Genomic DNA, 22,456 nt, shown 5'->3' on the forward strand with positions numbered 1-22,456 from the left:
CCATCCCCAGGAAAGCAGGGCTCCATCACGCCTAACGGTTACTTGGGAAGACAAACGCCATCACGCTGAACGTCCCCCCCTTCCTTCTTCTTCCCCCAGCTTTATATGCTGAGCATGATGTCACATGGTATGGAATATCCCTTTGGCCAGTTTGGGTCAGCTGTCCTGGCTGTGCCCCCTCCCAGCTTCTTGTGCACCTCCAGCCTTCTCAGTCGGTAGAGCATGGGAAGCTGAAAAGTCCTTGACTAGCGTAAGCATTACCTAGCAACAACTAAAACATCGGTGTGTTATCAACATTGTTCTCACCCTAAATCCAAAACACAGCACTGTACCAGCTACTAGGAAGGAAATTAACTCTATCCCTGCCAAAACCAGGACAAATGGGCAATTGCAACAGCAGCACGGATTCAAGCAAGCATAGTGACGATAGCGTCACAGTCTGATGTTCTAATAGTTTAACACGCAGATCTGAAGAGGAATTATTTTAAAATGACAGCCTGCTACTGTGTGTAGAGCACAAACAGGAGCCTGTTCAACAGGAGGATCCCCCATGTTGCAGCCTCTTGCAAAATGGGCTATGGTTGCCAATTAGATTGAGGCAGGACCTACATCCAGGCTGGGCAGGTGTTTCATGTTGCCTCCTGCTGCCTCAGCTGCTGGTGGTTTTATCAGGCATAAGTCCCCTGTAGAGTCTGGTTCTGGTGCCATGGAGGTCAGGAGGAGTTTTGCTCTTGGCACATTTCCCCTTGACTCCAATGAGGTGTGGGCTTGGTGCTTTCTTCCAGACTGCCTGGCTTAGCCAGTGGAAACACTACACATTGAACAGTGTTTTATAGGGATCCTATTACAAATGAGGGTTCTGGTAGTTTAGCAATAAGTATTTATAAAGAAAGCAGTTACAATATATGGACTCCTTTTCATGGGAGCAAGTTATTCCAGATAGTGCAGGTTTATAGCAAATTTGTAACGTTAAGTTCGTATAAGAGTGCAGAAACATTTGAGGACAGAGTCCTTCTTCTTTCCTTACCATTAATCAGATATGTCATAACAAAAGATGAGCCGTGATTTATTTCAGAGTGTGTTTTCCCATAAAGCATGAGCCTGTCTCATGTTTGGTCTGCCACTTGGGTGACAGATGCACACCAGCATGTCGCAGTAGAGCTACAGAGCTAGTAGCGACTTTCCTGACATTGCGAAAGTCGGATAAACTTAGGTGAAAGTAAACTTAGGTGAAACTTGGTCATTCACACAGGTGAATGACTGAAAGGGTCTGAGAAAGAGACATCATTCAGGAGTCAATCAAGAGGTGTCATTCTGATGGTCCTGGGCAATTCGTGCTTGGGCAGAGACTCTTCTGGGGAGTGTGAAAGGGCAAGAGGCAAGGGACACAAGTTGCAACAAGACAGATTCTGATTAGATACAAGGAGAAAAAAATCTTTGCTACAGGGGAGGTCAAACACAGAACAGGTTACCCAGAGAGGTTGTGGGATCTCCATCATTGGAGATATGCAAAACCTAGTCGGACAAGGCCGTGAGAAACCTGATTTGACTTTGAATTAGTAGCTAACTTTGAAGTTGGTGCTGCTGTGAATGGGGAAGGAGGCGGTTGAACTTCTGAGGTGACTTCCAACCTAAAATATCCCGTAATTATATGTTTTTATGTGTCCCAGACAGAGGAAAAATGTACGTGGTTTTGTAACTGTTTTTAGTTGAGAGAAACTGGCTTCCAGAGCTGATAAATGTGCTTGGTCATATAGAGTGACTCTGATTCTTGCCAGAATCTGTCATCCCAGGGACTCTGATTCTGTGTAAAAATCTTCCATCCCAGGCTTTTTCTTTTTGTGTTGACATAAAGGATATTTCTGTGGTAGAGAAAGGAACGGATTTAAGTGTAGGATTTTCATTTGTTTATTGATTTTAAAGCCAGATTCTCAGGTCCTTACTCAGTTTTGAAAAAGTCTTGATTTGAGACAGGCCCCTTGTTAATGTCAGTGTCAGCTTTTCCTAAGCAAGGACATCAGGACTGGGATCAATAGTCTTTTGGTTGAGTGGAGACTGGATGAACATTGAGAAGATTCTCAGAATTTGTTCCATACAGAATAATACTTCTGCGAGGTTCGCTCTGCTACCTGGAATAATTACTTAATCTTCCCTGTGAAGGAGTGTCTTTCCAGCTGTTCACAGAACAAATCAACTTTATCAGCACTTTATTATAATTTGCCTTTATGATTTTTCAGTTCATCTGATTTTAAGGAAGCCACTGCTACAATTCTTTGATTTACAGCTGGAATGTTAAGAGGCTCCAAATTATGTTTTTTTACCCAAGAGAAAAATGTATTTTTTGAGTGCTAAGGAGTTTCTCACAGCTTTCTGATTATTTTGTAAAAATATACTGTCTGGCACGCCGAGCCAGCCACCAATAATCAGTAACAGCATAGCTGACTCATTTTGGTTGTATAGAAACATCATAACTACCGAGTATCAAAACATTAACTAACAAGTTGAGCAGAGCCTCTCCTGCCATACTGACATGTGCAGCTTGTTTGTACTCCGAATGAAAACGACACAATGGTAAGCTGCCAATACACTACAGCTGAATATGTAAAAAAACCCACATGGTTGTGTTCATATTGGAGACTGGCACCCCTTGTGAATAAGCACTTTTTATATAGCTGTCTTAAATCAACGTAAAACTGAAGGTCTTTCCTCTGTGCACATCTGATTCCCATAAATATTAGCAAGAGTTACAGGCCATGCTGTTTGTGGACTGTACTCTCTAGAGTTCAAATTTTGTAATGTTTGTAGACTTTTTGCCATCTTTTTTTTTAACTGTTATCTGATGTTTTCATCTGATGTCATATTACAAATAAAAAAAGAGCAAACAAAAAACAAAACAGCTCCAGAGAACCACATGAACACACAGGATAAACCACAACTTGAAAGCGACACCTTGCTACGAACACTCAGGCCTTACTACTTCCTTGCTAATACTTCCCTTTCTGAATCACTTTTTTGTTTAGTTACTCAGCTCTCATCTGAGTTACATTTTTCCTGCTCTGTAGAAGAATTCATTTGATTTGACTTCCATTTATTTAAGTGCATGTTGACATCCGTTTATTTATTTAAGTGTGCATGCATGGGCTTATCAGAGTTAGAGCAAAAGATGTGAGGCCTGCTGGCCTGTTGCTAGGAAATATCACGGTATTATTTATTATTTTCCATTAGGTTGCTTGTCTAATTTCAATTTGTAAATCCCTACTGACAGAACCTTTTCTGTGAATAGCTATTCCGAATATCACCTTGATTCAGAACATGGGAACATAATAAACACGCTGCTGGATCAGGCCAGTGGTCCATCCAGTACTCTGTCTCTAGCGGTGTCAGTAAGGGATGCTGTAAAGGGAGAGCACATTAGCCTGACCACTTTTTGTTGTACTCCCCAGTCACCTACCGTCATAGGACTAGGAGTGCTAGAGGCAGCATCTCTACCTGTTCTCTTTAGTGTCTGTTTTTGGACTTGTCCATAATTTGTCTAATCCATTTATGAACCTGCTGATACTATTTGGCACCACAGTGTTTATGACAGCAAGTTTACAACCTGCTGTGTGAAAAATAGATTACTAATCCACTGTAATTATCACCACCTCTGAGGGAGTAACACAGTAGCATCTTGAACACAGACCAGAAGTCCGTTCTACCTTGGGCTTTAGCAACCCAGTACAAAATGATGATTCTTGTTCCAAGGAGCCTACTGTGTATTTTAAGCATCCTTGAGCAGAACCTCAAAGTTACAGAAACCTTTGGACCAGAAAGTGCTGAGTGCTTATTTCAGTACCTTTAGTAATGTTGATTACTAAACCTGAACCTAGTCTAGGGATGTCTACATTAGCCTTAAATACATCCCTTTTTTGTCTTTGTGTTCTGTTTTTTTTTTAGTAGACCATCCTGACCTCTCTTGAGCTGGTAGAAAGGAAGGAGGCCTGGAGGCGATGCAGAGACCTAAAGATACTCTTAAAATGCGTAGCTAATACTTAACTTACTCTTCCCACGTCCCCTGAAGATGTGGGAAGAGGTGCTGGCCAGTAGGTATGTTCCTTGTAAAGCAGTTCCAGCTGCAGGGCATTTCACACTGTGGTCCCCCTTTCATGCAGCAGCTAAGTGTATTTTGCAGCACGTCTTCCTGTCAGGCTGCTTATGCTGCTGCACAGACTAACGCTAGACCTCTTAATGTTTTTTAGTATTACACAGAGGTTTTGGTGTCATTTTTCTAGCTGATATATAGCCTTATCATATGAAAGTCTCTGCCCTGATGAGCCTGCTGCCTAAGACAGGACAACAATCTGTTTCTGGATAAACTGGGGTCATTGCTGGTACAGTCTGAAGTGCTTGCTCATTTTCCTCTTGCTGAGGCTCAGCATTTTCCTTTCAAATCTTCAGAAAAAAAACACTGTTGTCAGAATGCAGACAAATGTCAGATTAGACTTCACCTCCAAAGGAGCGTAACACGCTGCTGAATGCCACAGCAGCTGTAGCCAAGACCCGCCTGTTGACACAGTCAAAGTCATGGTCTCTTTACATTTGGCAATCACTCTCAGTGCTATTGTTCCAGCCATTAAAGGACAAGCTTGCTTTGACATTTCCAACCAACTGAGTGGTGGTGCCACACAGCGTTGTTCTCGCCGCACCAAGGACATTGCCATCACTGCAGTCACCCCAACCTTTTTCTTTCATGTTTCCTTCTTAACGTGAGGATTTTGGCGAGGATCGTGGGACTCCGTGAGCCCCCTCTGGTGGATAGCTGATGCAAACTCCAGGCTCATCTTGGAAAATGCAATGCTTTGACTTTATCTTCTTGGGTGGTGGTAGTTCTGTGTCTGCTGAAGTGAGTGCTGGAGACTGAAATCTCATTATTTGATCCTGTGGTTTTGTTACTTTAAAAGCCAAAGGCAAATCAAATGTGTAACAAAGCTTTTTATAGATGATAAAATACATGGCACCAAGTAAATCCATCGGCGATAGTGAGATAACTTAGTTCTAACAGGTAGCATTTATATGTCTAGAAGTTTTGTAGCCGTGGGCAAGTACATTTGTATTAGTGTTCTCATGTGCAAATTAATTATTATATTTTTTAAGAAAAAGGTTTCATGGTTTTACCGCAGCAGATGCCTTTGATCAGCATGAATAGAATTATTTGTATGATAATTTGGAATTTAATTCGATTTACAATATGTTAATTTAAAATTTTATATTGACTTTTGAAACGACAATCATCAAGAGGGGTGCCAAAAATTCTCATCAGAGATTAAATAAGGGGAGAGTGATCGCTTGAGGAACTGGTCTTCTGAAATGCTGAGATGCCAGAGTGAACTGCTGTGTAAGGGGAAATAAGCATTTCACAGAGGCCGTTACTGGGCAGAAATGAAACACGAAATAGGAAGACACACTATCTGTTTTAAAAAATAATTTTGCTGAAGGGAGAAACAATGCTAGATAACAGGTTGACATTTTAACTGCTTAGGCACATGACTGAGCAAAACATTCATCACAATTTTACAACGGGAATTAAATCTAAGAGTTTGTATTTTTTTAGCTGTTTTATCTATGTGGAATGTGCAAAAGTTGTTGGCAGATAGACTTCAAAGCAGCTGTGCTTAGGATGTTGAAGCTCTGCAATGTTATCAGACCCAGCCACAGAGATTACATTTTAGCATTAGTGCTGGAAAAACTCATGTTTGAAATGCATATTGCCTCTCAGTAGAGAGTGCTGTCCCTTCCTTCCTTCCTTCCTTCCTTCCTTCCTTCCTTCCTTCCTTCCTTCCACCCTTCCTTCCACCCTTCCTTCCTTCCTTCCTCCCCCCACCTTTCTGCCCTTCTTTCCACCCTTCCTTTCTTCTGCCCTTCCTTCCCTCTCCCCCCTTCTCTCTTTCTCTTTCCTGCTGTCAGTCTGTTTTCCAGCACTTTTCTCTTTCCCCTCTTCCCCCCATCTCCCTTCCCACCCTCCTCCTTCCCCTCCCTCCCCTCCCTTCCTTCCTCCCTTTCCAACCGCCTGCTAGTCTGTCTTCCAGCACTTTTCTCAAACACCACTTCCCAAGTCATGCTGTGACACCGCACCAGAACAGACTTCGTGTTTACCACCCGGTGCCTGCTGCCTGACATGTATTCATGCATTAACTCCTACAGGCCCTGTTACCTTGCAGAAGAAGGCAGTTGAGGGCTCGTGTTTTACTCTTTAGCATTCCTTTCACTGCTGTGCCTAAGGTGGTCCTCCAGCCATTTTTCTCTGCTTGACTTTCTCTATGTTTAACCTTTCCTGAAATCACTTCTCCTACTCTTACTACTGACATTTGAGTGACTCATCCTGGGAGGTGATATGTGAGACAAGTGACATTAAGATAATCAAACGTGTGTTTGGACAGCTTATGTCCATAATCATACTCCTGCCTTGGAAGAGAGCTGGCTGGCTGAGAGGCAAGACTGGTGGGTTTCATTAGGTGACGTCATTTCAGTATTCAAAGTGAGGGAGTTGGTAAATCATCATTAGCATCATTAACGTAGTTATTCCCACCTTTGTTGTAGATATTTGGTAACTGGCTATACATCACTTTCTCTGCAGCCGACCTTTTTTTTCTTGGGATTCCTGATGTTTATAATAGCAATCCACTTATATAGATATACGTGCACAGCCATAGGCATGCACATACGTATATTCACGCATGCACACACACATGTTGAGACTTTGTTAATTGACGTTAACTGCTGGTGTTTTTTTATTACAAAACATATTTCTCTATTGGTCTATTTGCACTGCTTTGTTTTAGCTTCATCTAATGCACTGGAACTCCACACTGTACAGCAGCATTGATGAGGCAGTAGGGAAGAAGCACGGCATAGCTATTATTGCTTTGTTTGTGCAGGTAAGTTTCCTGTGTTGCACTTGTTATCATGCACTATCATTTGTCTGAGGAAAAGAAGTTCCTTTCCATTTTGTTTCATTTTTAATGATTTCATAAAATAGAACAATGTATGACTGCTGGTATTGTATTCAAAAGATACTTCTCAGTCATGTCTTCTGTGTAGGTATGTGCTAAATAAGTAATTCTTGTTTAAAGAGGATATTGAAAGTATCTTAGTTAAAGAAGGGATAATACATAGTCGGCCATCTCTCTCTGTGACTGACTATAAGCAGACATCCACTCTCCATTCCTCTGAGGGCAGAATGAGGGCTGTCAGGAGGTACAGGTGCTTCACTACCTCTGTAAGGTGTTTTTCTCCATTCCTGACCAGGCCTGCTGTTCGGGGATTGAGGAAATATACAGAGGAGGAAAGAGGGAAAAAAACCCTACTAACCCATTGGCACAGCCAAAAACTGGTAGTAGGATTGTGTTTTCTGAACACAGTGACAAGTGTGTTTCTTCACACAGGACAAATATGAGGTGGAGTCATATTAATTCTTCAGAGGCTCCAGTCTGAGAGTGTATAGAGTCTTGCCACAGACCCTCAGAAAAGCTGCAATGAGGAGGCTGAAAGCTTGCTGGGGAGAAGGTGTAATGCAAGCTGGGAAATTTGCCCCATAATCTAATTGCTGTTGAAGGTTTTTCAAGGGCTGCACTCTATAAAGAAGATTTTCAGTTTTAGTCCTCAAGCACCAGATTCTCATCCTCCTCATAAGAAATGGCAAACTGTTTTATTTAAATGGGTTTGGAGGAAGAGGTTTAGAGTTCGTGCTTAGATCAAATGGATTTTCTTTCACAGTGATATTATTAATTTGTCGTATTCCGTAACAAGTTTATGAATGCCTTTAAGCTTTACCTCTGTTTGAATTTAAAGGTACATTGGTTACAGCTCCAACAATCAGATAGAACTGCTAAAAATGGAAGTTAGAATGTCTTCAGTTTTGTATCCTAGAGGGCTGTGTGATAATTGCTTATGTAAGTCACCTTCTAATTCCAGCAGAGGTAACCTTCAAGTTAGTTAGAAAATTATATATAAGTTCTTAAATAAATCTGAAACTTCAATGTTACATTTTCCATTTCTAGTCTCTCACCTTCATCAGAGTTCTTAAGCATTCCAAACGGCTTTTTCATTAGCCAAGAAAGGCATCATATAATTACAATTGACCAAGGAAAAATAGTATTTATGCTGTTTATTAAAGGAATGGGGACAGGAAATTCAGTGACCATTTCTCCTGTTAAAGGCATGGAAATGTAATAGTTTTGCACCACGGTTCTCAAACACATCATTTTAAGGTCAATGAAAATATTTTCACTGATTTAAGTGACAGCCCTTGGTGATTATTAATTTAGAAACAGCATCTTTGAAGACATTTCAATATCTTTTACCCACTTTGAAGGTTTTAAATGGAAAACCCATTCTGAAACAAAAGAAAATCCTCTTAAATTCCTAGAAATGACAACCTATCTATTGTTTACATTCAATTGTTTCCTTCCAGTGACTACTGTGGCATTCTATTCCAAGAGAAACAAAAAGCGAACAAATTTTTCAGGGTCCAGCTGTCCCGTTCTCACTCATGCCTGCTTCATTCCTCACCTCATATGTGCACACGTTGGCAAAGAAATCAAGTGGAAGGCCGTTCTGAGTCTAACTATTTTGCCAGTGTTGTTCTGAAGGTAAAAGCTAGGGTCCTAGGATGGGTGATTTAGATCAGAAGCAGCTGAAATCAGTGTACAGGGTGAACAATGTTCATACAAAATAAGAATATCTTATTTCAAGAACGGGTTTCTTATGAAAGCCCCATCTTCCGTGCCTTAAAGATATTCCATGAACGGGTTTTTATGAAAGCCCCATCTTCCGTGCCTTAAAGATATTCCATAAAAGTAGTGCTGCAGGCTGGAGCAGGATCCCAGAGATGCCATAAGGGAGGGAATCTGCCATTCTGTGCGTGCCAGGCAGGAAAAAACTCCTCCAAGCTTCAGAGATACCTTGGGTCAGATTTGGAACACTGTGGGAGCAAATTCAAAAAGCGTCTGTCATGTTTGTTCACTCTGTTCCTTTCTGTGTACTTTTCTGGCAAAAACTGGTAAGGACAAACTGTATCCTTGGCATTTATATGCCGTAATGGTGCATGATTTTGACTCCACATGCAGTATATGCTGCAAAACAGGGTTAGTCAAAGCTTACCAGACTTAACTGTGACTCTTTCTCTTGTTCTGTGAGTTTCTGTCTCTGATTTAAAGTTATTTACACCTTGTTTACTTTTGACTGGTGACTTTATTGTGTTTTAATTGTTTGGAGTTGCCATGTATCAGTGTATTTGGTTAACACAAGGTTGTGTAGCTTAACTGAAAACAACTACAGAACTTACTGTTCTGGTTGACCTCTGTCTTGCCTCACAGTTTCAGAAATAGCAAAATACTGAAACTCATCTTTGCTTGCTGTATTTCAGATAGGAAAAGAGCATGTAGGCCTAAAGGCTGTAACTGAAATTCTCCAGGACATCCAGTACAAGGTAAGGCATTGTCTGAAGAAATGCTTCCTTCACTGACCAGAGAGAGAGTGAGAGAGCGAAGGGCATATATGAAACACTGAAGCCAAGTGAAGGGTTTCAGATGCGTCTGTAGTAAAAGCACGTGTGAAAGCCATGGTTTGGTGGCCTGCATCAGAAGCTCAGCATTTTACAGTACTTTTAGGTAATATACAGTCTTTATAGTTACTTCCTTTTCTGATGGCCAGAAGGTTTGATCTTCTATACCAGTAACTGATTGCAAGTACTACCTTTTCAGTGATTTTCATTAAGTCAGTGTGAACGCAAGCACTGCAACATGCTTAGTGAACACCAGCAGCAACAGCATCTCCAAACTTACCTGGTTTTAATTTGTAGAGGAAAAGAATAGATGAACTGAGCACCCATATTAACTTGCAGTGGGAAATCAGCAAAAACACAATGCCATCTTGTCAGGTGGATTATGTGTGGGGATCCTGAAGGACAGATAATAAGCCTAGCAGGACTGAGGAGATATGAGTGCTCTCCAGAATGTTGTTGCTATCTTAAATGACCTTGGGCAAGTTACTTCCATCTCTCTGCTTCATAGTCTCTGTCTGTAACACAGAAATAATCATACTTACCTTTGATTTTAAAGGATTTTGAGATGTATTAATGAGATGTTCTGTATTGGTCTGGAGAGATAAGCCATTCACTTCAGTGGATGCTGAAGTGTAGAAAAATTAAAAGCTGTTATTAGAGAATTGAAAATCCTCTTTTAGTCAAATAATATATGGTAAACTTCAGTCATGATGTTTAATATTATAAACTCATTGTTTATGAAGGTGTTGTGGTTTGTCAGAGAAAACAACAGTGTATGGAACTCTGTAGTTTCATTACTGAAAGGACAGCCAAGTGGAGGAAGGTCATGAAAGGCCTTGTCATTGTGAGTGTGTTATACTAATGACTTTCAGAGGGTCAACATCAAATGTACTTTTGGCATACATAAAATTTTCTTGCATTAAATATGTGGAACCAGCTTTATTTTATTAAGTGTTATCCACGTCGGTGAAGGAAAAGCTCACTTTGGCCCTTGTTTCTTAAACTAATTTTGTATGGAACCCCTGAATTTCATATAGAAGATTTCAAGGCTAGGACCTGGAAGGAGCCCAGGTACTAAAGGCAGAAAGTTAAGAAATTGCTGAGATAACCTTAGAAGTAAAATATAAAATAGAATAAAAAAAGGTGCTTGTATAGCTGCAAGGACAAATGCAGTGATGATTAAATGGGGGCTATTAATGAGGTTGCTTTGCACAGGAATTCAAGGCTTAATGTTATAAGAACACACGGTGTGTTTTACCTCTCCATTCATCATCATTTTAATAAGAAACTAGAGATGAGATTGATTTGTATTCGTTTTTTCAGGGAAAGTCCAAAACAATACCCTGTTTTAATCCCAACTCTTTATTGCCAGGTAGGTGCCTTTGCTTACTTTTGTGTGGGTGGATTACTAGCTAATTGCAGAGGCTGAGACAATCTTGGTCTAAAGCATAGCCTAACTGCAAGCCTGAGAGTGTGTCCCGTAAGGTGGTACGGCATTTTGCACCTAGTGGTGCTAACAGGGATAGTGATGAAGTCCCTTGGGAACTTATGATAAATCCGCACCATCATCATGTGAGTGGGATGTGATACTGTAGTCCATGCACTGCTGGCAACACTGTGGCTAGCTTTCTTGATGATTTATCATCCCACCTTGAGGGGGAGCTGTGTGTACTCCTTTCTCTACTTCAGCATAAAATAGGAAGCAAGGTTACCCACTTACCAAGGTAGCTTTTTGGCAGCATCAAAGGACAATGCCATAATGCGATGACAGTTGTATAGCATACAAGGGGTAGTGACAATGGGAGGCAAATTCAAATACATATAGCTAAAAGTTAAAGAGTAACAGTAACAAACAACCACTTCCTCTACCTTGTCTTGTAAAAAAGGTCACTTTTTAAAAAATGCATCTCTACAAGATGAATGTTTCTGCAAGGAATCCTTCTGAGCTAAATTCCATGTCATAGTGGCAAGATCTTCAATTTTCCAAAGTAATCCAGGTCTACATTAACCTATATTAATTATATTAAGAGAATATTGTTTAGGTTGCAAAGTCAAGTGCTCAGCAATTAGGAATTACAGGAATTAAGGCTGCCTGTGCCCCTTCATGCATATGTGTTATAAAACATCTTTTAATTGCGTGACCATAAGTTATTTTTTACAGGACCCCTGCCTCACAGTTCCTCTTTGATGCTGATCAAGTCACATAAACCAAAATTTTCACAAGTCATCTCTAACTGTGTGTTCCTCATTTTCTAGGTGCCCGACTTGAGATCATGGGGTCTGATTTGCAGAAGTGCTGAGTGCTTACACCTCCAACTGAAGTCAATGGGAGCAGTGCTCTGACTGCATTAAGTGCTATAGAAAGTTAACTACTCTAAGAAATCAGGTTCTAAGCATCTCATATTGAACACCTCAAATGAATAGATGCATTTGACCTTAACTTCTCTGTGCCTCAGTTCCCCAGCTTTAAAGTGTGGGGGTAATCTGTCCTTCCTCACCACACTGGGGTGTTGGAAGGATAAATTAATTCATGTTTGTGAAGCACTCAGACACTGAAGAAATGAGTGCATACGAAAATACGAAAAATGAGAAAATGTGGTCCTTCTAACAAGCAGGATTTGAATAGCATGGGAAAAAGAAGACCAAGGACCACATATTGTACTGAGAAATCCAAATGTTATTAGATGCTTTTCAAAAGAAAATCACCTATCTTTGCAAGTAAATGATGAAAGGTTCTCTAGAAAAGACATACGTGATCATGTAACAAGATGGTGTCACAATGCATGCACAGGATGGGCTGAATTCTTGCAGTTCTTAACTTTTGAGTGTTTGACAATGCAACTTGCTTTCAATGGATTTGCTATGTAATTCCCTAACTGAGAAAGAAAATTACACCAACAAAACAAAACTGACAATCACAGGCTTCATTAGCAAGATTTAATTCCACTGATACTCCTCTGAGCTAGTAGTGAAATGGCAGTAACAAGTTAGATCAAACAAGCAAGTTTATTCCAGTTTCCAACCTCCCATCTTGTCCTTGTCAAGCTAGTCACAACCTTCCCCCTAGCTCTCCATGCCATGATTAACCAGCCTTTGGGTTAGTCACTTACCAGACTTAACCGTGACTCTTTCTCTTCTGTGAGTTTCTGTCTCTGATTAAAAGTAGTGCTGCAGGCTGCCGGGAGCAGGATCCCAGAGATGCCATAAGGGAGGGAATCTGCCATTCTGTGCTCTGCAGGCAGGAAAAAACTCCTCCAAGCTTCAGAGATACCTTGGGTCAGATTTGGAACACTGTGGGAGCAAATTCAAAAAGCGTCTGTCATGTTTGTTCACTCTGTTCCTTTCTGTGTACTTTTCTGGCAAAAACTGGTAAGGACAAACTGTATCCTTGGCATTTATATGCCGTAATGGTGCATGATTTTGACTCCACATGCAGTATATGCTGCAAAACAGGGTTAGTCAAAGCTTACCAGACTTAACTGTGACTCTTTCTCTTGTTCTGTGAGTTTCTGTCTCTGATTTAAAGTTATTTACACCTTGTTTACTTTTGACTGGTGACTTTATTGTGTTTTAATTGTTTGGAGTTGCCATGTATCAGTGTATTTGGTTAACACAAGGTTGTGTAGCTTAACTGAAAACAACTACAGAACTTACTGTTCTGGTTGACCTCTGTCTTGCCTCACAGTTTCAGAAATAGCAAAATACTGAAACTCATCTTTGCTTGCTGTATTTCAGATAGGAAAAGAGCATGTAGGCCTAAAGGCTGTAACTGAAATTCTCCAGGACATCCAGTACAAGGTAAGGCATTGTCTGAAGAAATGCTTCCTTCACTGACCAGAGAGAGAGTGAGAGAGCGAAGGGCATATATGAAACACTGAAGCCAAGTGAAGGGTTTCAGATGCGTCTGTAGTAAAAGCACGTGTGAAAGCCATGGTTTGGTGGCCTGCATCAGAAGCTCAGCATTTTACAGTACTTTTAGGTAATATACAGTCTTTATAGTTACTTCCTTTTCTGATGGCCAGAAGGTTTGATCTTCTATACCAGTAACTGATTGCAAGTACTACCTTTTCAGTGATTTTCATTAAGTCAGTGTGAACGCAAGCACTGCAACATGCTTAGTGAACACCAGCAGCAACAGCATCTCCAAACTTACCTGGTTTTAATTTGTAGAGGAAAAGAATAGATGAACTGAGCACCCATATTAACTTGCAGTGGGAAATCAGCAAAAACACAATGCCATCTTGTCAGGTGGATTATGTGTGGGGATCCTGAAGGACAGATAATAAGCCTAGCAGGACTGAGGAGATATGAGTGCTCTCCAGAATGTTGTTGCTATCTTAAATGACCTTGGGCAAGTTACTTCCATCTCTCTGCTTCATAGTCTCTGTCTGTAACACAGAAATAATCATACTTACCTTTGATTTTAAAGGATTTTGAGATGTATTAATGAGATGTTCTGTATTGGTCTGGAGAGATAAGCCATTCACTTCAGTGGATGCTGAAGTGTAGAAAAATTAAAAGCTGTTATTAGAGAATTGAAAATCCTCTTTTAGTCAAATAATATATGGTAAACTTCAGTCATGATGTTTAATATTATAAACTCATTGTTTATGAAGGTGTTGTGGTTTGTCAGAGAAAACAACAGTGTATGGAACTCTGTAGTTTCATTACTGAAAGGACAGCCAAGTGGAGGAAGGTCATGAAAGGCCTTGTCATTGTGAGTGTGTTATACTAATGACTTTCAGAGGGTCAACATCAAATGTACTTTTGGCATACATAAAATTTTCTTGCATTAAATATGTGGAACCAGCTTTATTTTATTAAGTGTTATCCACGTCGGTGAAGGAAAAGCTCACTTTGGCCCTTGTTTCTTAAACTAATTTTGTATGGAACCCCTGAATTTCATATAGAAGATTTCAAGGCTAGGACCTGGAAGGAGCCCAGGTACTAAAGGCAGAAAGTTAAGAAATTGCTGAGATAACCTTAGAAGTAAAATATAAAATAGAATAAAAAAAGGTGCTTGTATAGCTGCAAGGACAAATGCAGTGATGATTAAATGGGGGCTATTAATGAGGTTGCTTTGCACAGGAATTCAAGGCTTAATGTTATAAGAACACACGGTGTGTTTTACCTCTCCATTCATCATCATTTTAATAAGAAACTAGAGATGAGATTGATTTGTATTCGTTTTTTCAGGGAAAGTCCAAAACAATACCCTGTTTTAATCCCAACTCTTTATTGCCAGGTAGGTGCCTTTGCTTACTTTTGTGTGGGTGGATTACTAGCTAATTGCAGAGGCTGAGACAATCTTGGTCTAAAGCATAGCCTAACTGCAAGCCTGAGAGTGTGTCCCGTAAGGTGGTACGGCATTTTGCACCTAGTGGTGCTAACAGGGATAGTGATGAAGTCCCTTGGGAACTTATGATAAATCCGCACCATCATCATGTGAGTGGGATGTGATACTGTAGTCCATGCACTGCTGGCAACACTGTGGCTAGCTTTCTTGATGATTTATCATCCCACCTTGAGGGGGAGCTGTGTGTACTCCTTTCTCTACTTCAGCATAAAATAGGAAGCAAGGTTACCCACTTACCAAGGTAGCTTTTTGGCAGCATCAAAGGACAATGCCATAATGCGATGACAGTTGTATAGCATACAAGGGGTAGTGACAATGGGAGGCAAATTCAAATACATATAGCTAAAAGTTAAAGAGTAACAGTAACAAACAACCACTTCCTCTACCTTGTCTTGTAAAAAAGGTCACTTTTTAAAAAATGCATCTCTACAAGATGAATGTTTCTGCAAGGAATCCTTCTGAGCTAAATTCCATGTCATAGTGGCAAGATCTTCAATTTTCCAAAGTAATCCAGGTCTACATTAACCTATATTAATTATATTAAGAGAATATTGTTTAGGTTGCAAAGTCAAGTGCTCAGCAATTAGGAATTACAGGAATTAAGGCTGCCTGTGCCCCTTCATGCATATGTGTTATAAAACATCTTTTAATTGCGTGACCATAAGTTATTTTTTACAGGACCCCTGCCTCACAGTTCCTCTTTGATGCTGATCAAGTCACATAAACCAAAATTTTCACAAGTCATCTCTAACTGTGTGTTCCTCATTTTCTAGGTGCCCGACTTGAGATCATGGGGTCTGATTTGCAGAAGTGCTGAGTGCTTACACCTCCAACTGAAGTCAATGGGAGCAGTGCTCTGACTGCATTAAGTGCTATAGAAAGTTAACTACTCTAAGAAATCAGGTTCTAAGCATCTCATATTGAACACCTCAAATGAATAGATGCATTTGACCTTAACTTCTCTGTGCCTCAGTTCCCCAGCTTTAAAGTGTGGGGGTAATCTGTCCTTCCTCACCACACTGGGGTGTTGGAAGGATAAATTAATTCATGTTTGTGAAGCACTCAGACACTGAAGAAATGAGTGCATACGAAAATACGAAAAATGAGAAAATGTGGTCCTTCTAACAAGCAGGATTTGAATAGCATGGGAAAAAGAAGACCAAGGACCACATATTGTACTGAGAAATCCAAATGTTATTAGATGCTTTTCAAAAGAAAATCACCTATCTTTGCAAGTAAATGATGAAAGGTTCTCTAGAAAAGACATACGTGATCATGTAACAAGATGGTGTCACAATGCATGCACAGGATGGGCTGAATTCTTGCAGTTCTTAACTTTTGAGTGTTTGACAATGCAACTTGCTTTCAATGGATTTGCTATGTAATTCCCTAACTGAGAAAGAAAATTACACCAACAAAACAAAACTGACAATCACAGGCTTCATTAGCAAGATTTAATTCCACTGATACTCCTCTGAGCTAGTAGTGAAATGGCAGTAACAAGTTAGATCAAACAAGCAAGTTTATTCCAGTTTCCAACCTCCCATCTTGTCCTTGTCAAGCTAGTCACAACCTTCCCCCTAGCTCTCCATGCCATGATTAACCAGCCTTTGTCTCCAGTTCCTCTCAAGGTTTGTTTCTTGTCCCCTCTTTTACAGTGAGGCAGTTTCCTATATGTACTTCTTAAGCTGTGTCAGGGAGTCATTTGTGAGTATGGCCTACAGCAGCAAAGGGCAGCCCTGTGTAGTCTCACTTATGAAGTGTGGTTTGACTGGAATCTCTGGGGAACTAAAATTAAAATAATTAAAATCAAACATGTATGCATAGTTAAAACCATTGTACGTTTTCTTGAGAGACAACTGTTTATTCTAACAGTTATTTATAAACCTATTAATAAGTTTATAAACTTATTAAAGTAAGTTTATTTTTAAATAAACCTTGATTTTTTTCCCTGTGAATTTCAACTCACTTTTCCAAAGCTAGGAGACACCAATGCATCTCAAAAAATATGTCACCAGAATTGTGAACTGAAAAGTTTGGCTTGAGCTATTTTCACTGAATTTTTCTAAAAAATGAAATAAATTCATCCTTGAGACATATCCTAAATATAGAAGTCAGTTAAAATGTGATCACTACAGTCTCTCTGTCTTCAAAATGGGATGTCTCTTGTAGCTTTTGACACTAACGGGAGTTATTTCCCACCATATTATTTCATTGATGTGTTAGTTTAAGGAGTTGTGCATGTTATTTTTCACATCTATGAAGTGGCATTTTCATCTTTAAAATACTCATCTGCAAGGGAAGTTACTGTAATATAATGACCATAAGCTCGTGTATGTTCACATGAGAAAGTAGGGGACAGTGCTTGGCAGGTTATAAATTCACATCTTAACTTACTGCATGCTAACTTCATCATATGAGCAAGTCCATGGCTATCATAAGCCGTCATAATTGGAAAGCCACAATTATCTTCCTTAATGTCATTAAAATTCCACATTTCTTTTAATTTCAGATCCTCTACTGCGTGACTACTGGGTGTATGAGGGCTCTCTAACCATTCCACCCTGCAGTGAAGGTGTCACCTGGATATTATTTCGCTATCCTTTGACTGTGTCCCAAGTGCAGGTAACAGCTGTGCTTAAAGTGACCTTGGAATATGGTTATCAGCTAAAGGTTATAGCGTGCAAATATATATATCAGGGCATTATATCTGTTCTCCTTGAAGATCCCATTAGATCAGTACATGGCTTTTCAAGTAAAGGTTAAGCCTTTTGAGTCACTGAAAGCAATGCAAAGGTCAGAGATGAAAAACCTTGTTATCATTTCTCATCTGCATTTAAAATAATTCTTTATTTAAGTGAAAGAAAAAGAAAGAAAGAAGTCAATGGGCAAAAGAAATTCAATTCTTTGTAACTGTAAGCTTTCAAATATCACTGCTTTTTGATGTTAAAGGAACAAAAAAGCACAGGGAGACACTGTGTCCTGGAGAATGAAAAATGTTAACATAGTACAGGCTAGCTATATTGCATTGAACTATATTTAACTTATCTTGCTCTTTTTAAATTCTGTTTTATAAAAACTGTCAAATGGAAGCTACCTATTTAAATTTTATTTCACACGTATGTATTTTAAAGTTTTTTTTTTAAAAATTATATCTAACAGTCATGTGAGCCTTTCTATAGCAAACATTTCAAAGCTGTCTGCAAATAATCCCAGCAAAAACAATGAAAACTCCTGATGAATATTCTCCCACAGTCTGTGAATCCCAACTGGAGGAATGTGGGTTTAATTTAAGTGAAACTATCTAGAATCCCTGAAGCTGAATGCATTAATTTTCATTGACTGCTCTGAAGCATGTGCAAACAGAAAAGAAAAAAGTATAAAAGGTGATAAAGTCACATTTAAATTATTTCAGCTTTAATAATCTAAAATTTTGCTAGGAATCCCAGCACAATGTTTTAACAATTTTAACAATTTGAAATTGGCAGTGTTTCTTTTCATATGAAAACTGAATTCTAGTTCTAATCATAGGATAAAAGCAATAGGTCCCAATAAGCTTATTTGTATGGTAGCTGCAACTTAAATGTATCCCATCAGGAATCTGGTATTTATTTGCTTATGAAAGGATAAGTCTTATAGCTGCTTACTAATGAGTAAATGGAAACAGAACTCTGTTGGCATTACTAGATTAAGAATAACTTTTAAAGACAGAGTGCATTTTGTAACTAGGTAGCTAATTGTCCAGATATGATATGGATAAGTAAGAGGACTTAATCAGAAGTATAAAGACCATAGCTATTACACTGAGACATTGTATGATATTTTATTTCATGCTAGTTGCAGATTTTGTAGTCTCTATTCCCTTTTAATCCAGTCAATGCACAGAGGAGGGCACAGTTCAAGCCATCCACATGTGGTGGGAGACGGTGAGGGGATGAATGAAAGAGGAATTAAGCAGAGAAATGCAACTTTAGTTAATATTATGTGCTCATTTACCACAAGAAAACAAGATCTTGGAACATGGTGTGAAGGGGATAAGTCTCCAGAAGAGAATATTGTGCCTGGGGAAAAGAATGGCCCACAGTGCCTGGGAAAAGAGTGTGTTTCATAACCATGGCCTTCTTTAGGTGAGGGGTAGCTGGTTTGTGTTGCTGCATTACTTTGATTGGTATAAATCCAATCAAACAAGAACATTGCAGTGATGAAGGGCGTACAAGTCATGGAGGGGCTTTTTCCCTGCCACTGACACAGTATGCAGGTGAGACGTGGCACTGGAGCAGAGTGAGAGATTGGAGCGGACTTATGCCAAGATGATCCACAATACTTTGTACTTGTCGTAGATCAGCATCAATTAGAAAAAAAATCCTCACTGCTAGTTATGAATGCAGCAGCATTAAAGTTGAGGTTGTGCAGAAAGGACTTACTAAGAACATGAAGGACTTTCACCAAGGTGGGGTAAAAATTTTCCTTGCATCAGATACTCCTTTCAGAATGTCAGTTGAAAATAAACACGGGGACAAGTAAGTGAGAGACAGTGATTCTGGGATTCTAAAGCCAAAAGGGACTGAGAGCTCTTCAGGATGCCCAGAATAAGATTTTGGGGGTGCCAGAATATTTTGCTATAGCCTAGACATCCAAGATTTTAACTTGTAATTAGCATTTTGGCTGCAATTAAGTATCTGGCCTCTTTTGTGCATGTGGGCATGAGTACCTATGAGAGATTCTGTTTAAGGAGGGATTAGAAATGCAAGGGCTTTTGTCTATGGAAAATAAGAGGATGTAGTATAGCATATACCATTCTGAATCATCCATGGAAGGCTGGTAAAGGCATTTAATTTTATTAAGCCTGCTTGTGGTATTAAAGCATAGGTATCAGTGAAAATGCATTTTTAATGGTTTTAAATACATTATTTTACATGTGTCATTAATTTGTAGAACTTTCTTCTGTGGGATACTAATGAACACAGCTTATGAAACTTCAAGCGATTTATATAAATACTAGTATCATCTGTGGTTATAGCCAGTAAGAGACAAATTCAAGGCTTGCTACTTTCATTTTTCAGGCCATAAAATAACCAACTTCTGAGTGTCAATAACAAGTAACAATAAAGATGATACAGTCTGATATGGAGTAGGTTTTACTGCCTTCCTTTGATGAAGCTAGTTAATATATTGGAGACAAGATACTAATTCACATTCTCATTTTCTGTAATAAACATAGCAATATTGATTAGCTTAACAAACTGTGGGTCATAAGGGGAAAAAATGAATAAAATTGCAATTCTAGTTCATGGTCACATCTATGTATTTTCACATTTGCTTATTTTGAAACAATGGAGAAGTAACTTTTTTGGCATAGGCATAATCGGCTGACCATTGCAAAGTAGAGAACCTTTTTCTGTTTCTCCTGAAGACATTTATAGATAGTAAAGTTGGTACTGATGAGTTGATTTGCTACTGATCTAAGTCACTGTTAAGTGAAAAGAGATTCATCTCCATATGCACCTCACTTCAGCAGCTGGGATCTGAGTGCGTTGGTTATATGAACAGCAAAAGAGCAAGCCAGGACTGCAGCATCAGGATGTGCTTTCCTGGAGTCCAACGCTGTCTCCTCACTGGAAGTCATTTTCTTTGACATGAGGCTTCACTTCCATCAGAGAGCTGTTTCCTTCATGGGTGGTTCTGTGAGGTCTGGATAAAGTGTGCAAGCGACTCTTCTCCCCTGGAGAATAAGGGCTTTGCAAATCCTGTCCTTGGGAGTTTTATTACTGACCTCAGTGGAAAGGAGCTTGTCTGGAAAGCTGCACCCTGCAGTGCTCTTTTTTCATATTCCTGCCCTCCTTTTGTGTTTTTTATCGTCCTCACTTGTCTTATGTTGAAATACACAGCCCAGAAAGAACTGTGTTGACTGCTATTGTGAGACATCTTGCCCATGCATGTATGCTGCTGAAATGCAATGGGAGAAAATAGAAAAATTCCTCCTCTTAGGCCAGTAAAGAGCAGGAAATAATTGAAAAAGACTTGCTCATGCTTCTCTCCACTATATTTTTAAAAAATTGGACATCTGTGAATAATGTGCTTTGTGGTTCAGTGAAGCCCAGAATAAGTACATTGTCTAAGCCATTCAGAGTAGGGATTTTAAACAATGATGCAGCAAGGAGCTGTCGTTCTTCTGTACTCATTGTCGGAGTTAACTGTTTTTGTATTGAATGGTGAGGTCTCTAGTCCTTTTGTCTACCTCACTCAAAATCAAGACCTCCTAAAGGACAGAAATAGTAACGAGCATATGGAGCTGGAGTGGGAATTGTGCAAAATTTATGTAGTTTGTGAAATAAAGCACTCCGAGAGGTTCACAGTATTCTGTTTACTGGGAAACAGGTCTGCGTTCTTGGAAGGTGTCATGGAGGCATGTGAAATTTTCAAACAAAAGGATGATGCTTCTATTCCTCATGTAGAAGAAATGTTTGTAGAGAAAACATGCAAATTCTTCATTTTGTGTGTTCTATTCTTCAGCAAAATTTTAAATGAAACAGAAGAAAGCAGTATTCAGGATCTGAATACAGGGAAGTGGTAAAAACATTCTTGCAAAAGTCTACAAAATATAAACTAACTTTGTTTTTACTCAGTAGAAATGCTAACATTATGTATTTACCCTTTCACTGATTAGAATTGGATCCTGCATTTTTGTGTGAACAGGCCTGGGTCATCCTTAGTGTCTTCTGGGCGCGAGAAAAACTTTTATAAATGGCTATTCCTGTTGAAAGTGTGTGAATATCCAAGGGTGCTTAGCCATGTGCCTCTAAAATACCTATTTCCTCGGTAGTCCTACAGGGTGTACTTCACAGCAATGACTTGTGAGGGGCTGGGAGGAGATAGTAAATGGTTCCATATTAGAGGAAGCAGGGTAAGTGGGGCACACATATTATTGCCTTATCACATGGGAATGTAATACGAAAAGTAACATCAGCACAGCCAATGTCCTTTTCTGACAACTACTTCTCAAGAGTGAGGCAGACCACCATGTATATAGAGGGTCTCTGTCATGGGGGTCTGAACCATGATATGAAAAACTGACCAAGGAGGCTGGTGGGCTCAGAAGAAATTCCCCCTCGGAGCAGGGCTTCAATTCTTGACTTCCCTGAAGACTAAAGAGCAGGCACAGGGATCAGGTCAGTCCTACTTTCCTGACTGAAGAAACTGGAAGCTGCTTTGTGAGGAGTACCTCCCGGAGAAAGATTTCACTGTGGGGACTGGGGCAGAGCATTTGCAGTTATTGTAGGAGACAGCTCACAAATGCCAGCTTTGCAGAGTCTGCTCTTCTCTCTCCTTCATCTGTGTTTGTTTGAAGTCTCTCATTCTCAAAAGATCAAACAAAAGCCACATTCTTGTAAAATGCTTCTTCCTAAACTACAATTATTTCAGACTTTCCAGAATTGATTCAGATGGTGAAAGAAGGTACCTTTACAAAACCCGTTCAGCGATTTACCAGCACTTGACTCCTGAAGACTTTTTCAGTTCTAAGCCTGTAGTGGGTTTGTTTTCAGTTTGTTTAAACAAAC

General features: G+C 39.6%; 1 protein-coding gene across 1 annotated transcript in view; it reads left to right on the plus strand.

Moving 5' to 3' along the window:
- CA8 (carbonic anhydrase 8) overlaps nt 1-22,456 on the plus strand; it is a 71,954-nt gene that overhangs the window by 35,731 nt on the left and 13,767 nt on the right. The window contains exons 4-7 of the mRNA XM_009289359.1: nt 6,819-6,914; nt 9,404-9,466; nt 14,738-14,786; nt 17,410-17,522. Of these exons, the coding sequence (XP_009287634.1) occupies nt 6,819-6,914; nt 9,404-9,466; nt 14,738-14,786; nt 17,410-17,522 (321 nt within the window). The remainder of the gene's footprint in view (nt 1-6,818; nt 6,915-9,403; nt 9,467-14,737; nt 14,787-17,409; nt 17,523-22,456) is intronic.

Source organism: Aptenodytes forsteri, unplaced genomic scaffold (genome assembly GCF_000699145.1).
Source record: "Aptenodytes forsteri isolate BGI_AS27 unplaced genomic scaffold, ASM69914v1 Scaffold139, whole genome shotgun sequence".
In the NCBI taxonomy this organism is placed as follows: domain Eukaryota; kingdom Metazoa; phylum Chordata; class Aves; order Sphenisciformes; family Spheniscidae; genus Aptenodytes; species Aptenodytes forsteri.